Genomic DNA, 18,252 nt, shown 5'->3' on the forward strand with positions numbered 1-18,252 from the left:
GATGTGTCCCTGGCAAGGTCAGCATTAATTGCCCATCCCTAATTGCACTAAGGTAGTGGGCAGTCTTCTTGATAATTGAATGGCTTGTTAGGCTATTCCCAACTGTCAAAAACCTTGTTGTGTGTCTGATGTCAGACCAAGTAGGAACAGATTTAATTCTCTAGATATCATTAATGAAATCAATGATTTTTTTTAGAAAATACAGTAGTTGTTCACACTATCATAGATACTTGCTTTTTAGTGAATCTGGATGCTTAAGTGGTTCATAAGCATGGTTCAGTGAGTAGCAGCTTTAAGCCATAAGTGTGTGGGTTTAACTCCTATTCCAGAGTGTTGAGTACATAATCTAGGCTGACACTTCCAATCGAGCACAGTATTGAGGGACTGTTGTATTCTTGAGACTTTAAATTGAGGCACATGCCTTCTGATATGGACAAAGAAATCCCATTGTCCTGATTTTAAGAAAAAGAGGAGTTCTCTTCACTTTCCTGGAATAATATTTAACCCTCACTTAACATTATTAAAATTGATTATCAGCTCATTTTATTTTTGCTGTTTATAAGACCCGTTGTATGCAATTTAGCTGATAATCTCCTTACATTGCAGCAGTGTACATCCAGGCAAATAGGCAGTATTCCAACACACTCCTGACTTATGTCTTACTGTTGATGCACAGGCTAAGGATTGCAGGATGCCTAGCCTCTGAGTATTGCAGAATCTTTTATATTTTCAGTGTGAACATTGATATGTGTGTGTCAGTAGTACTGCATTGGTCAGTAGAATGAAGTGACAGACATTGATTACACATGAGGCATCAAATGAAGATGGCTGGCACCCAGTTTTGGCTGTGACTGTCCTGTTAGCGACACTCTTACAATGCAAACTCACATTCATCTGAACATGAAGCACTGAGTATATACCCTAACAGAGTGCAGCAAATCATTCAACCTCTTGTGGCACTGGAGCCAGGTGCTCTTCAGCCCCGAACGGGTGCTGCCCTCTTCAGCGACTTCTATTCAAGCTTTCTTTGCCTGTTGGAATGACCACCTGCTGCTGTTTGTGGGGAAAAGCTCTTCCCTTCTCTCCTGGACAGCCTTCAGGAAAGCAGGATCCCTAAAGTGTGATGCTAACTTACGCCTTATCTCTGACCGTGGGGTGGATGGGGGTGATGATCAGAAATTTTGATATTCCTCTAGCCACCTGGGTGCATTTTAAATATGGCATCCTGAAGTTGGAGATCAGAGGGTCCCACTGGGCTTCAGAAGTTTCTGCCCACCCATTGCAATTGGGCATTTTATCTGCTTGTGAATATTTGATGATCTAAGAGGAACTCAATCTCGAGATATTCTGACCTTCGAAACAGACCCTTCGGTCCAACCTGCCCATGCCGACCAGATATCCCAACCCAATCTAGTCCCACCTGCCAGCATCCGGCCCATATCCCTCCAAACCCTTCCTATTCATATACCCATCTAAATGCCTCTTAAATGTTGCAATTGTACCAGCCTCCACCACATCCTCTGGCAGCTCATTCCATACACGTACCACCCTCTGCGTGAAAAAGTTGCCCCTTAGGTCTCTTTTATATCTTTCCCCTCTCACCATAAACCTATGCCCTCTCGTTCTGGACTCTCCAATCCCAGGGAAAAGACTTTGTCTATTTATCCTATCCATGCCCCTCATAATTTTGTAAACCTCTATAAGGTCACCTCTCAGCCTCCGACACTCCAGGGAATCCATTGTCGATTGTCAGAAAAAAACCATCTGGTTCACTAATTTCCTTCAGGAAAGATAATTGCCATCCTTCCCTAGTCTGGTCTACATGTGACTCTTAACTGCCGTCTGGGCAATAAATACTGATCTAGTCAGCGACACCATCATCCCATTAATGAATGAAAAAAAATTAATAAGTATTTAGATGTGCAGTTATGACGCCAAAGCTCACACGGCTATAAGCCAAGTGCTAGAATAGTTTGGTGTTTGTTTTTGCCTGGCAATGGGCCGAAATATTGTTTTCTGTGCTGTCCATTTCTATGACTCTGCAGTAAAAAGCATGGTGGCACTATAAAATTCTGAGAAGTGCTGAAAATTAAACTTTCATGTGATCCATGATGACCCACATTCTTGTATTTGATTAAGGAAACAAGATGGGAATGTTCACTCAATGTAAAGGCGTTGATTTGCAACTTGCTTCATAATCATTCAGCTAATTGAATTTTTTGTCTTTGCCCTGCATTTTCATGTGTTATTTCGATTCAATGATTAATCCAATGCCTTCTTGAATGTCCTGATTAAATCTACCAACAGAAACCAGCATGTACCATTATAAAATAAAAAAAATTCAATCTAAGATTGCTTACTGTAACCCATCTCTAAGACATTGGACTCCTTTGGCGATAAATTCTGTGAGCATGATTTTATTCTCCACAACCACCTGATGAAGGAGCAGCGCTCTGAAAGCTAGTACTTCCAAATAAACCTGGTGGTGTAATTTTTAATTTTGGATTATAGTGGTGCTGGAAAAGCACAGCAGTTCAGGCAGCATCCGAAGGGCAGGAAAATCGACGTTTCATCCAACATCGATTTTCCTGCTCCTCGGATGCTGCCTGAACTGCTGTGCTTTTCCAGCACCAACCTAAACCAGAATCTGGTTTCCATCTGTAGTCATTGCTTTTACCTAATTTTTGACTTTGTCCAGACTTTCTTTAATACACGCAATTTTCAATGCCCAAATTGCAATAAGTTAGTAATTTGTAACCACCAGCACCTTGTTTAAGCCCAAGCTCACTTAGCATCACTAAACAATCCAAGTCGTATGCTCGACATATGCGCGGGAACTATTCGGGATTCAGCACGCTCAACCAATCAAAGGAAAGAATTGGATGAACCAATCAGAGGAAAGAATTGGATGAACCAACCAGCGTCCTCGGTTACGATGGCCAATCCTGTAACTGGACAGACAGCGGCGAATGAGAGCTGTTGTTACTGGCGGGTGGGTGGCGAGCGCTAAAATAGGGGTAGTGACGCTTGCTGGGACTGAGTAACAGCCTGTGGCGCTGGGAGGGTGGCGTACGGTGAAGCTGCGGTCGGCTCGCCCTCCTCTCGCGTTTCAGGCTTTGGCTGCTCCTCGCTCTGCAGGTAAAGCGAAGGAGAAAGTTTCCCTCTCCCCTCCTTGTTTCACAGGCTTCTCCAGGCCTTCACCCCTGGCTCAGGAAATGTATTAATATGAATGTTAACAAATAATGGTCAAGAAGGTTTAATTTTATCAATCATTGATATAATTCCAATACAATATAATTCCAATATCATAGAATACGGTATAATTTGTGGTTAGTGTTATTGTTAATCATAATAGAAACAATATGATGCATAATATTAATTTCATTTTAATTAAAATACTTATACTAAATTTAAATGTTAATAGTATTTTCATATCTTGGTATGGTTGCATGTATTAATGCTTTGTAATATCCTGTAATAATAAAATTATATGAGAAACTTGGTCTGGCAGCTTCTAAGAGAAAGTGAGGACTGGAGATCAGAGCTGAAAATGTGTTGCTGGAAAAGTGCAGGAGGTCAGGCAGCATCCAAGGAGCAGGAGAATTGACGTATCGGGCATGAGCCCTTCTTCAATAATGAGGAAAGTGTGTCCAGCAGGCTAAGATGAAAGATAGGGAGGAGGGACTTGGGGGAGGGATGTTGGGAATGCGATAGGTGGAAGGTGGTTAAGGTGAGGGTGATAGGCTGGAGTGGGGGTGGGGAGGTCAGGAAGAAGATTGCAGGTTAGGAAGGTGGTGCTGAGTTTGAGGGGTGGGATTGAGACAAGGTGGGGGGAGGGGAAATGAGGAAACTGGAGAAATCTGAGTTCATCCCTTGTGGTTGGAGGGTTCCTAGGCGGAAGATGAGGCACTCTTCCTCCAGCCGTCGTGTTGCTATGGTCTGGTGATGGAGGAGTCCAAGGACCTGCATGTCCTTGGTGGAGTGGGAGGGGGAGTTGAAGTGTTGAACAGACTGACTCCTGCAGCTACCTAGACTACACCTCCTCCCACCCTGCTCCCTGTAAAAATGCCATCCCATATTCCCAATTCCTTCATCTCCAGGACCAATACCGAATAACCCAGATGACCTCCTTCTTCAAAGACTGCATTTTCCCCCCAGACGTGATCGATAATGCTCTCCACCGCATCTCCTCCACTTCCTGCTCCTCCACCCTTGAGCCCTGCCCCTCCAATCGCCACCAGGACAGAACCCCATTGGCCCTCACCTACCACCCCACCAACCTCCATATACGTTGTATCATCTGTCGTCATTTCCATCACCTCCAAACGGACCCCACCATCAGGGGTATATTTCCCTCCCCTCCCCTATCAGTGTTCCGACAAGACCACTCCCTCTGTGACTCCCTTGTCAGTCCACACCCTCCACCAACCCAACCTCCACTCCTGGCACTTTCCCCTGCAACCGCAAGAAATGCAAAACTTGCGGCCACACCTCTTTTTCTCCCCCCCCCCCCCCCCCCCCCTTACTTCCCTCCAAGGCCCCAAGAGATCCTTCCATATCCGCCACAAATTCACTGCACCTCCACACACATCATTTACTGCATCCGCTGCACCCGATGTGGCCTCTCTATATTGGGGAGACAGGCTGTCTACTTGCGGAATGTTTCAGAGAACACTTCTGGGACACCTGGACCAACCACCCCGTGGCTCAACACTTCAACTCCCCCTCCCACTCCACCAAGGACTCCTCCATCTCCAGACCATTGCAACACGACGGCTGGAGGAAGAGCGCCTCATCTTCCGCCTAGGAACCCTCCAGCCACAAGGGATGAACTCAGATTTCTCCAGTTTCCTCAATCCCCTCCCTCCACCTTGTCTGAGTCCCAACCCTCAAACTCGGCACCATCTTCCTAACCTGCAATCTTCTTCCTGACCTCTCTGTCCCCATCCCCCACTCCGGCCTATCACCCTCCCTCACCTTAACCTCCTTCCACTTATCGCATTTCCAACGTCCTCCTCCCTACCTTTTAACTTAGCCTGCTTGGCACATTTTCCTCATTCTTGAAAAAGGGCTCATGCCCGAAACGTCGATTCACCTGCTCCTTGGATGCTGCCTGACCTGCTGCACTTTTCCAGCAACACATTTTCTGCTCTAGCACCTCTAAAGAGAGGCAAAGTAAACATTAAGTCTCTTATGAATCTTCTATGGGAAATTACTTTAGATCTCTAACATTTGCAGTACTTTTTTTAATTCCTTGGGTGCTGGAACAAATATGCAGTATTTTAGTAGCATTTGTAGAGAGAGAGAGAGAGAGAGGAGATTTATGCTTCACTTTGGTCTTTCTTCAAAGTGGGCCTTGTTAGCTAGCGGGTAGGACTCATCACTTGGTGAGTGAGTCCAAATGTTCTGTTCATTTTAGTTGATTTTTCAGGAGTGTTTTTTTTCTGAATATTTGTGAAGTAATATCAAAAGGGTGCGAATGTTTGTTTGAAGGATCTTTTGAATCTGGGAGATAAAGTGGAGGCATTGTTGGCGGAATTTCTGTAATGCTTTTGTTGCTGGTGCACAATCATTACGGTACTGGAGTGCAATGATGACAACTGCTCTGAATACTGGGATTTTTCTGTCTCTGTTAACACTTAGTGTTGTAGCTTGTAGAAAGCTGGATTGGCAATGCTTGATCTGGTAGTTGGATCTTATCAATGCTGACATTTTCAGCGATGTTGCTGCCAAGATACAGGAAGTGGTCAACATAGTCCAGGGTGTCTCCTTGAACATTTTGTTTGGAATGTGGAATATTTAGCTGAACAGGACTGGGTTGATATGAATTTTGTTTTGGCAACATTCAAGGACAGGCTGAGTCTCTTGGCTGCAGAATTGAAGAGATTGGGAGTGACTTGCAGAACAGGCAGCAACCCGGCAGTCATCTCCAAACTGAGGATCGTATTGTTCTCTAAGAAGCGGAGTAGTGACAACACTGGTAATCGCAAACTAGTGAACCTTACTTTGGTTGTGGTTAGTGTGTTGGAAAAGATTATGAGGGTTTTATAATCATCTAGAAAGGACAAAGTTGATTAGGGATAGTCAGTCCTGTTTTGTGAAGGGTTGGTCATGCCTCACAAACTTTAGAGGACTTTGAGAAGGTAATCAAACAGGTAGATGAGTTTAATGGTATTTGGATTTCAGTAAGGCATTTGCTCAGGTTCCCCATGGTGGCTATTGAACAAATACAGAGGCATGGATTGAGAGTGATTCAGCAGTTTGGATCAGAAATTAGCTAGCTAAAAGAAGACTGTGGCGATTGATGGGAAATGTTCATCCTGGAGTCCAGTAACTAATGGGGTACTGGAAGGATCTATTTTGGATTCACTGCTATTTGTCATTTTTATAAACTACCTGGATGAGGGCATAGAAGGATGGGTTAGTAAATTTGCGGATGACACTAAGGTTGGTAGAATTGTCGATAGTGCAGAACGCTGTTGTAGGTTACAGAGGGACATAAGCTGCAGAGCTAGGCTGAGAGGTGGTAAATGGAGTTTAATGCAGAACAGTGTGAAGTAATTCACTTTGGAAGGAGCAACAGGAATGCAGAGTACTGGGCTAATGGTAAGATTCTTGGTAGTGTAAATGAGCAGAGAAATCTTGGTGTCCATGTACGTCCCTGAAAGTTGCCACCCAGATTGATAGAGTTGTTAAGATGGCATACAATGTGTTTCCTTTTGTTAGTCGAGGGATTGAGTTTCGGAACCATGAGGTAATGCTGCAGCTTTACTGAACTCTGGTGCTTGGTGTATTGCATAGAGTTCTGGTCACTGCATTATAAGAAGGATGTGGAAGTTTTGGAATGTGTTCAGAGGAGCTTTACTAGGATCTTGCCTAGTATGGAGGGAAGGTCATATGAGGAAAGGCTGAGGGACTTGAGGCTGTTTTCCTTGGAGAGAAGAAGGTTGAGAGGTGACTTAATTGAGACATACAAGATAATCAGAGGGTTAGATAGGGTGGCTAGTGAGAGCCCTTTTGATGGTGATGGCGAGCATGAGAGGACATAGCTTTAAATTGAGGGGTGATAGATGTAGGACAGATGTCAGAGGTAGTTTCTTTACTCAGTAGTAGGGGCATAGTTCCTAATGAAGGGCTTTGGCCTGAAACGTCAATTTTCCTGCTTCTCGGATGCTGCCTGACCGGCTGTGCTTCTCCAGCACCAGTCTAATCTGGACTCTGATTTCTAGCATCTGCAGTCCTCACTTTTGCCTAGTTCATTTTTTGTGCAGAGTCAACTTAGGTTAGAGTTTTTATTTGTTTGGTACAAGTATTAAAAACCATTCAAAAGGCAGTTGACTATTGAGGTAGACTGTACATGGTATAGGGGCCATCTGGCAACCTTAACTCTTGTCTGGGTTGAAGGCATCTTGTTTCAGTCACCCACTTGTGACAGTTTCAGATATGTTATCATGATTAAATTGGAATGTATTTAAATTTCTTGAATATCCAAATATTTGGAGCACAATCATCAAAGCCATGTGATTGAGTCAAATAATTTGGTCTCTCTCCCTCTTGCTGTCTGTCTCTCTTTCAGCGTTTGCTTCGTCTGATATGGGATAGGGAAACGGGACGACACAGTGATCGTTTTTGCATATGTTGCTGTTTTGACTCGTTTTATTGTTTTGTGTGTGGATTTTATAAATAACCCTGGGTGTGACATATCTTTACTGGGTAGCAGATTAGAATTCGATGTGTTGAGCCACAATGACTAGAACCATCATGCTGCTGCAAGCACCTTCCATCTTCACTGCATCTTCACTAAGGTCTGATGTGGGAATGGCTGTTGCTGATTGTTTCATTGTACAAATGAAGATGAGGTTAGGAGGATTCTTCCCTTGATTTTTGCCCCCACATCACCACCGATCAGCTGTGACTTTGAGGACTTGGTCAGCTCAGTCAAGAGTAATGCTACAATGTTACTTTGTCACACTGAATTCCCCTACCTTTCTGAGATTCAATATACCAAGTATGTTCAACGTTATTTAGCTGAGGGAGGGTGGTGGATGCTAATCCACAGGTTTCCTTTGAAATTTGATCTGATGAGACTTCATAAATGACTCCCAGGGCCAAACCTTCCCAATTGTACATCACTGTGCCAACTATTATGATATCTGGTGGGACAGGACATCTCCAATGTAATTCCTGGGGATTAGCTGTGAAGTGGAAGATTGAGTGCAGATATGACTTGTTGTTGAATGGTCTTCCAATCTTGACACGTCCCAAAATATTAGCTAGAAACAGAACCAGTGAGGACTGGGTGCGCCTTGTCTTGCTTGATATGAGGAGAAGCTTGAGTGCTCCAATGATCACTTGATCAATGTCACTAGGAGTTCCTTGCTCCTCATAGGGCTACCATCAGCGATGCAGATAAAGCACAAACCAAAATATCATCAACTGCAGAACAGGCAAAGGGATACAGTGTGTCACACCGTTATTGCAGGTGCATCAGTCCATGATGAACTTGGTAGGAATGACCACTGCACAGGACTTGGGAAGATTGTGTTTTGTGGCAATACCAGCATGCAAAGGGGATAAATCCAGCACTAATCCAGGAATGAAGGGCTCCTGCCCGAAATGTCGATTCTCCTGCTCCTCGGATGCTGCATGACCTGCTGTGCTTTTCCAGCACCACACACTGTCTCAACTCTCTGATCTCCAACATCTGCAGTCCTCACTTTCTTCACGTATCTTCATAAGCACAACCAACCTTGTGAAGCTACTGAGTAAGACCACATGGATGTTCAATAACTGTAGCAACATGTTGTAGTCATAGCTAAGTATTCTCACAATCATGGTGCTGATCAAAGTTTCTGCAGTGAATTTTGTTTACTTATAGACAGTTAAATAACTAACTAGAAGTTCTATAAGCATCTCAAAGCTCTAATAGCACAGCCAAGCAAGAGAGCACCAAAAACAAACACACAATCTTTTTGGTGGAAGTTTTGAAAAAGTGATCCAATCTCTTCCTTCTAAAGTACCATCATTACAGAAGCCAGTCTTCAACCTAATCTTATCACCCTAAATGAATCACTCAAAGCAAAGGCTGTGGGGGAAAAAACAACTGGCAGTGCTGATGATGTGCTCCCCAGAGCTAGCTGTATCTAGACTAAACTGTCCCAGTATAGTCGCAACACTGCCACCTACCAGACAAAGTGGAAAACTGACCAAACTGAGAGAATATCAAAAAATCTGAAGCAATTCCCCTTCCAGGACAAAGTAGTGTGCTTGTTTTGGCTTCCCATTCATGTGTTCGCATGATTCACCAGTGCATCATGGCTGCAGTGTGTATATAATTTGTAAGTGATACTGCAGCAGCGAGCTTAGTCTCGTTCGAGACCAGCTGAAAAGCCACAATCTGAATTACCTGAATGGAGAATCAAGGACAGCAAGCTGCTCTTGGAATGAGAAGGTGAGATTCAGTAAATTGGGTCTCCAATTCTGAGTTCAGAAAAATGAGATGTGATTTAGTTGAGTATGCGTGATTCTGAAGGGACATGACAATAGAGTCAGGTTATCTTTCCTCTGGCTGTGGATTTTTGAACCAGGACACAGTCTCCAGGCATAAGGTCAATCACTAAGCACTGAAGTGAGGAGAAATTTCTAGATTCAGGAAAGATTTACAAAGCTTTTTAATTGCATACTTTGTTTTTAAACGTCTTCAAGAGAAATAGGTATTGATCCTTTCATGGGATCATTGGAGGTGGTAAGTGGGCAGGGCAGGAATGTGGAATTGAGATTTGTTAGCTGGGATCATAAAATGTGAAATATCAGGCTCAACTACTCCGGCACTTTTTTTGCATGGGATGTGACACCTGCAATTCCACTTCTAAGCCATAGTATTCTGGTGGGGAAATATATTACTGATCCTTTGCTTCATAAATCTGGAGTTCCTCTCGCTAACAACACTGAGTATATTCACCACAGGAACTACAGTGTATTAAGTGGCATAACATCATATTCATCAGAATACTTTGATAGGGATAATAAACCTCAGTCTTGCCCCCAACCAATCAATCAATTAAAAATTTCTATCCGTCTAGTTCATAACTTGGCTCACTTGCATATGTTTCTTGAACCACACTCTAGGGAGTCCATGATGTTGGAGGCAAGGTACTAGTATGGAATGGGGGTTGGCTGACTTGCAGGAGACAAAGTGAGGATAAAGGGGTCTTTTTTCAGGATGGTCATCAGTGATTTAGTCGCGTTCCACAGGGATCAGTAGTAAGAGAGTACTTTGGGGCACGATCTCAGAATGAAGGGAGAAACGTTTAAAACAGATGAAGATGTGAATCTGTGGAACTCATTGCTGTAGAAGGTAGTGGAAGCCACGCTACTGAGTGTATTTAAAACTGCGATAGATAAATTATTGATAGGAAGGGGATCAAGGATTATTGGGCAATGGCAAGAGAATAGTGTTGAAAAACCTGTCAGCAATGATTGGTGAAGCAGATTTGAAGGATTGTGAATATTTCTGTTCCCATATCTTAGTGTTGTGATGTAGTATACGTGGTTACCTTTATTACCTTTTTTTTAAAGAATAGAATCCCTACAGTGTAGAAACAGGCCCTTCAGCCCAACATGTCCACGCAAACCCTCTGAAGAGTAATCCACCAGATCCATTCCCCTACTCTCTTTTTACCCCTGACTAATGCATCTAACCTACAGTCCCCTGAACACTGGGACAATTGTAGCATGGTCAATCCACCTAACCTGCACATCTTTGGACTGTTGGAGGAAACCGGAGCACCCGGAGGAAATCCATGCAAATGTAGGGAGAATGCATAACCTTTACACGGACAGTTGCCTGGAGCTGGATTTGAACCCGGGTCCTTGCCGCTGTGAGGCAGCAGTGCTAACTACTGATCCACTATGCCACCCTCTGATTTTCTAATCTTTAATTTTTTTCTCCATGTGGTCTTTAACCTTGTGTAGGAACCCCAGCTATCCTTACACTTTAGATCTTGCTACTTGTAGTCATCATGCAGGCAGAACAGGAATCAACTAACAGCTGATGCAATGCTCTCTACATGCTGGGCTATTGAGAAGGTTGAACTGAGGCAAGATCACAGCAACTGAACCAGTAGCCAAATATCACAAGCACAAATATCCTGGTAAAGGTCAGATTCTTATCTCATTCATTTGGATATTTTCACTCGGGTTGACCTTCTGATGTAGGGGCAACAATGTGATTACCAGACTAATGTTAGTTGTGATGTAACCAATTCGAATTGCATATTTTTGTGTAGTGCAAATATTGATCTAAATTATTTTCATTTATTTGTCCATCATTTTATTTTGTATTTTGTATTTTTTCTTCCTCAATAGTTTTATGATGGATGCAGCAGATAATGGCAGTGCCCTAAATGGGGCAGAAATGTCCCAAAACCCCTCAGAGACTAGGTCTCAGCCTCAACCCCAATCCCAGCCTGAACACAAGGCCTGTCCGGGCGAAGAGGTGTGGGAACGTAGCCGATGTGGGCGATCATACAAGAAGGGAGCACAAACATCCATGCCAACTGATGAAAAACAGGAATCTGTTTCATTGAAGAAACGGGACCAAATGTCACCCAAGAGACGGGAGCAGGTAGAAAAATCTCCACGGAAAAGTAAGACCCATCGAAAGGTTGGACACAGGTACAGTAATGGTACTTAACTCTTCACTCTCTGCAGACATGGTCAGCACCCTCGCCCTTTAGGAACAGTCAATATTTTGATATCCTGTGGAAATAATATCACCCACCTGGAACAACCAGTGCTGTAGCTTTGAAAATGGTGCAGAGAAGCGTTACTAGAATTACTGAGATGACCTCTTATATGAAGAGATTTGTAGTTGGGATTGTTTTTGGGAGTAGAGAAGTGGAAGTTCAATAAATGTTCAAAGATACGAGGTATTTTGCTGGCATAGTTGTTACGAGGACCTACATTTGAGGTCATGATTTGGAGATGCCAGTGTTGGACTGGAATGTACCAAGTTACAAATCACACAACACCAGGTTATAATGTAACAGGTTTAATTGAAAGCACTAGCTTTTGGAGTGCCGCTCCTTCAGGTGGTTGTGGATTGCACAATTGTAAGATATAGAATCTATAGCAAAAGTTTACAGTTGTAAAGTGCACTCTGTAAACTTTTGCTATAAATTGGGTCTTACAATTGTGCACTCCACAACCACCTGATGAAGGAGTGGTGCTCCAAAAGCTAGTGCTTCCAATTAAACCTGTTGCATTATAACCTGGTGTTGTGTAATTTGTAACTTTTGAGGTAATTGATAAAAGAACTAGAGTGGAGATACTGGAAGGATCTTTCCTCTTGTAGGAGAGACTGGAGCTTCGAGACTCAGTTTTAAAAAAAGTTTTCCCATTTAAGAGGTGTAAAAGTTGTTTTTGGAGTGTTGTGATTCTTTGGAACTATTCCCCAAAGAGTGATGGAAGCAAAAATATTGATTATTTTTAAGGTAGATGTAAATGGATAACAACATCTGATTCACTGTTGCATGTAAAAAAAAATGCCATTCTGTGAATATTGGATGTTGTTAAAGTTGAAAGGGTTCAGTAAGGATGTTGCTGGGGTTGGAGGGTTCGAGCTCTAGGGAGAGGCTGAATAGGTTGGGGCTAGTTTCCCTCGAGCGTCTGCGTTTGAGGGGTGACCTTATACAGATTTATAAAATCACGAAGTGCATAGAAAGGGTGAATAGCTAAGATCGTTTCCCCAAGATAGAGGAGTCCAAACCTAGAGAGCATAGGTTTAAGGTGAGAGGGGAGCAATTTAAGAGACCAAAAGGGCAATCTCTTCATGCAGAAGGTGGAGCTGACGGAAAATGGCATGGCTGGTATAGTTACAACATATTTAAAGAATATATTGTTATTTTCTTTAATTCTAAAAGTGAGCATTAAACAACAACCATTCACAAGTCTAAACTCCCCCCTTCTCTTAACTGCTTATTACCTGCCTTCAACTCAATAATAATACTGTTCCAATAAAACACTTTTAAATATTAAGTTGATGTAATTTTAACACCATACAGCGGCTGTAGTCTTCGGTGTCTTTTGTCTTGCATCTGAAAAATTCTCTGGGTTGTCGTCTTTCTTTTTACGGTGAAGATGTTTCATATGAAAAGTTCCCGCTGCTAGAGAGTGTTTCATTGTCTTGGGTCTCTCTCTCGATGGCAGTTGTTGAGTCTAATTTTCAAAATCCCTGCCTTTTTATCCCCAACATTGGATTGTCTCATTGGTTTGATGTTGGTAAAAATAAATTAAAATTCAATTCGATTTTAGTATCCTGGGGCATAATTTTAAACTGGTTAAAATTGAACTGTTCTCCAAACAGCAACCAACTCTGGTATCTATTTCACAGCCAAATGTTACATGTTTTCAATTTTCCAGTCCACAGAGACTGTTATCTAGTCATATACACAGGTGTTTGTAAGCTTTTAGTGCAGAACAGCATTCATGCTCTCAAAGGTACAGTACACTCCTTAAATTTCATAACAGTATAACTTTAGAAATAGGTAATCAGCTATAGGGTTTGGTGATATTTTGAAATGGTGAAATAAGAGTGGCCATAAATAAGCAGAAATAGAGGTCTGATTGGCTGCTAATTTGTACTGGAATGCTTTTACTTGTTTGGTTCATTTGCATCCACCGTAGCTGACATAATATTAGATTAGATTACATTACAGTGTGGAAACAGGCCCTTCGGCCCAACAAGTCTACACCGACCTGCTGAAGCGCAACCCACCCATACCCCTACATTTACCCCTTGCCTAACACTACGGGCAATTTAGCATGGCCAATTCACCTTACCTGCATATCTTTGGACTGTGGAAGGAAACCGGAGCACCCGGAGGAAACCCATGCAGACACTGGGAGAACGTGCAAACTCCACACAGTCAGTCGCCTGAGGCGGGAATTGAACCCAGGATATAAAATTTAACTTGAATATTTTTAAACTTTTAGATATTAATCAAGATTTTGAAAGAAGCGAGTTAAAATTGCAGGTCAACTGGTGAAAATCATTCAGTCTTCTCTGGATTTGGAGGAGGTGCCAGAAGACTGGAGAATTACTAACATTTATGGCCTTATTCGGGAAGAGTTGTGAGATAATCTTAGCAATTACAGACCAGTTGGTTTAATTTGAATGTTGGGGAAGCTTCTGGAAACTGTTATTCTGGATAGAATTAATAGTCACATGCTAAAAGTCAAGTTGATAAGGAAGAGTCAGCATCGCTTTCTAAAGGGACAGTTGTGTTTAACTAACTTGGAGTTTTATAGAAAGGAAACAGAAGGGATTGATGAGAGTAGTAGTATTGATGTGGTATACATGGATTTCCAGAAGGCATTTGACGCACAACAGACTTGTGAGAAACGTTATAGGCCATGCTAAAAAGTAGAAATGTGGATTAAAAAATTGGCTGATTGATAGGAAACCGATAATTTTCAGGCTGGAGGAAAGTATACAGTGGAGTTCTCCAGGACACAATTGTGGGATGCTTGCTTTTCCTGATAATATATTAATGCCTGCATCTTGACATGCAGGGAACAATTTCAAAGTTTGCAGATTACACACATCTTGGAAGAATTGTAAACTGAGAGGTCAGCGTGGAACTCCAGAAGGACATTGACAAGTTGGTGGAGTGGGTAGGTAGACGGCAGATGAAGTTCAATGCAGAGAAGTATGAAGTTTTGTTCTACGGTAGGAAGAATATTGAGAGATCATATAAAACGGGCACAGTTCCAAAGGGGATGCTGGAGCAGAGCACCCTGAGTATATATGTACCCAGAACAAGGATGACCGGTGGAAACAGCAGTTACTAAAACATGATGTATTTGTCTTTATAATTAGAGTGTAGAGTACAAGAGCAAGGAGATTAGCATGCTGTTGGTGATGCTCTATTAGCATGAGTAGAGGATTGACTAACTATTAGAAGACGTGGAGGTGGAATGGGTGGCATTTTCAGAATGGCAATGTGTAACTAGTGGTGTGACAGAGGGATCAGTACTGGGGCCACAGTTATTTACAATATAGATGAATGACTTGGATGAGGAAAGTGTGCCATAGTTAAGTTTGCAGATGACAAAATAGGTGGGGAGGCAAATGGTGAGGATGACTTAGAGTGCAGATGGATAGAGATGGGTTAACTGAGTGGGCAGAATTTTGGAATATAATATAAGAAATTAGTTTATACACTTTGGCAGAAAGAATAGAGGAGCTGAATATTACTTAAATGAAGAAAGTGCCAAAAAAAACAGAATAAAGGGATTTGTGAGAGCTTATTCATGAAACACAAAAAGCTAGCATCCACATTCAGTGAGTAGAGTCATAGAGATGTACAACATGGAAACAGATCCTTCGGTCCAACTCGTCCATGCAGACCAGATTTCCCAACCCAATCTAGTCCCACCTGCCAGCACCTGGCCCATATCCCTCAAAACTCTTCCTATTTGTATTCCCATCCAGATGCCTTTTAACTGTTGCAATTGTACCAGCCTCCACTACATCCTCTGGCAGCTCATTCTATACACGTACCACCCTCTGCGTGAAAAATTTGCCCCTTAGGTCTCTTTTATGTCTTTCCACTCTCACCCTAAACCTATGCCATCTAGTTCTGGACTCCCCCCATCCCAGGAAAAAGACTTTGTCTATCTGTCCTATCCATGCCCCTCATGATTTTATAAACCTCTATAAGGTCAGCCCTCAGCCTCCGATGTTCCGTGGAAAACAGCCCCAGCCTCTCCCTATAGCCCAAATCCTCCAACCCAGGCAACATCCTTGTAACTCTATTCTGAACCCTTTCAAGTTTCACAACATCTTTCAGATAGGAAGGAGACCAGAATTGTACACAGTATTCCAACAGTGGCCTAACCAATGTCCTGTACAGCTGCAACATGACCTCCCAACTCCTGTATTCGATCCTCTGACCAATAAAGGAAAGCATACCAAATGCTGCCTTCACTATCCTATCTACCTGCGACTCCACTTTCAAGGAGCTATGAACCTGCACTCCAAGGTCTCTGTTTAGCAACACTCCCTAGGACCTTGCCATTAAGTGTCTAAGTCCTGCTTAAGATTTGCTTTCCCAAAATGCAACACCTCACACTCCATCTGCCACTTCTCAGCCCATTGGCCCATCTGATCAAGATCCCATTGTAACCTGAGATAACCTTCGCTGTCCTCTACACCTCCAGTTTTGGTGTCATCTGCAAACTTACTAACTGTACCTCTTGTACTCCCATCCAAATCATTTATATAAATGAAAAATAGTGGATCCAGCACTGATCCTTGTGCCACTCCACTGGTCACAGGCCTCCAGTCTGAGAAACAACCCTCCACCACCACCCTCTGTCTTCTACCTTTTAGCCAGTTCTGTACCCAAATGGCTAGTTCTCTCTGTATTCCCGTGAGATCTAACCTTGCTAACCAGTTTCCCATGGGGAACCTTGCCAAACGCCTTACTGATGTCCATATAGATCACATCTAACGTTCTGCCTTCATCAATCCTCTTTGTTACTTCAAAAATCTCAATCAAGTTTGTGAGACAGGATTTCCCATGCACAAAGCCATGTTGACTATCCCTAATCAGTCCCTGCCTTTCCAAATACATGTACCTCCTGTCCCTCAGGATTCCCTCTAACAACTTGCCCACCACTGAGGTCAGGCTCACTGATCTATAGTTCCCTGGCTTGTCCTTACCACCTTTCTTGAACAGTGGCACCATGTTAGCCAACCTCAAGTCTTTGAGGAATGAGTAATGGGGAAGGCAAATGGAATGTTAGCACTTATTTCAAAAGGAATACAGTATGTAAGTAGGGATGTTTTGCGAAAACATTTCAGGGTCTGCTCACAATCTTTCAACTGGACTGACCAATGTTTGGCCCTTTCTCTAAAGAAAGATATACTGCCATTTGAGGCAGCCCAGAGAAGGTTCACTAGGTTGATACCTGGTGTGGAGAGACTGTCATATGTAGGGAGGTTGAGTAGACTGGGACTATGCTTAATATTGTCGCCTGGGTTGGATGATTTGAGCTATAGGGAGAGGCTGAACAGGCTGGGGCTGTTTTCCCTGGAGTGTCGGAGGCTGAAGGGTGACCTTATAGAGGTTTACAAAATTGAGGGGCATGGATAGGATAAATAGACAAAGTCTTTTCCCTGGGGTCGGGGAGTCCAGAACTAGATGGCATAGGTTTAGGGTGAGAGGGGAAAGATATAAAAGAGACCTAAGAGGCAACTGTTTCACGCAGAGGGTGGTACGTGTATGGAATGGGCTGTCAGAGGAAGTGGTGGAGGCTGATACAATTGCAACATTTAAAAGGCATTTAGATGGGTATATGAATAGGAAGGGTTTGGAGGTATATGGGCCGGGTGCTGTCAGGTGGGACTAGATTGGGTTGGGATATCTGGTCGGCATGGACAGGTTGAACCAAAGGGTCTGTTTCCATGCTGTACATCTCTATGACTCTGATTCTTGGAACATTTGACAGTACAGATGCAGAAAGTTTCCTTCCCCTTGTGGCAGGGTCTAGGACCTGAAAGGTTGCACATTTATGGTAAAGATTAAGAGGAATGTCTTCTGTGCATGGTAAATCTAGAATTCTTTACCACAGCGGGCTGTTGTGGCTGGGTCATTTAAGTATACTCAAGGCTGAGAGAGATTTTTAATTAGTAAGTGAGTCAAGGAGAAAGGGCAGGAAAGTGGAGTGGATGATCAGATCAGCCATCATCTCATTGAATGATGGAGCAGATTTGATGGATTAAATAGCGCATTTATGCTATGTCTTACTGTATTATAGATGTTTAATTTATATAAGACACTTGTTAGATCTCAGCTGGTGTGTTGTGTATGGTTTTGAGTGCTTCATTACAGGAAAGGTATGAAAGCATGGGGAAAGTGTAGAAGCAATTTATAAAAACAATACAAGGAGTAGGAAATTTCAGTTTTGATAGAATGAAGAAATTGAGATTGTTCTCTCTAGGGAGAACAATGCTCAACTGAGATTGGTAGAGGTTTTCAAAATCATGAGCCATCTGGATTGAATGAGCGGGCATAGATGTAAAGCGAAAGATCAAAAGAAGTAAGGCAATGTGAGGAAGAAGCAATAGTTTGAGTAGAGAATGCAAAACTTGAGAATGTGGTCTTGTCAGGGCTGAATTGAGACATGGATAATAATTTGGATAGAAATGTTGTGTAAGTGCAGGATATTGGCACTACTTAATGA

General features: G+C 42.8%; 1 protein-coding gene across 2 annotated transcripts in view; it reads left to right on the forward strand.

Moving 5' to 3' along the window:
* The first annotated feature begins 3,001 nt into the window (after positions 1 to 3,001).
* LOC122556143 (NAD kinase-like) overlaps positions 3,002 to 18,252 on the forward strand; it is a 63,169-nt gene continuing 47,918 nt past the window's right edge. Inside the window, exons 1-3 of one of the 2 annotated variants that reach the window (XM_087993354.1) lie at positions 3,002 to 3,138; positions 10,975 to 11,159; positions 11,368 to 11,676. In XM_087993354.1, coding sequence (XP_087849480.1) covers positions 11,372 to 11,676 — 305 coding nt within the window. In that variant the 5' untranslated portion in view covers positions 3,002 to 3,138; positions 10,975 to 11,159; positions 11,368 to 11,371. The remainder of the gene's footprint in view (positions 3,139 to 10,974; positions 11,160 to 11,367; positions 11,677 to 18,252) is intronic. The other variant, XM_043702635.2, reaches the window with a different exon arrangement.

This window comes from Chiloscyllium plagiosum, unplaced genomic scaffold, assembly GCF_037043375.1.
Source record: "Chiloscyllium plagiosum isolate Xiang-an unplaced genomic scaffold, Cpla_swu_hap1 HiC_scaffold_13, whole genome shotgun sequence".
Classification (NCBI taxonomy): Eukaryota; Metazoa; Chordata; class Chondrichthyes; order Orectolobiformes; family Hemiscylliidae; genus Chiloscyllium; species Chiloscyllium plagiosum.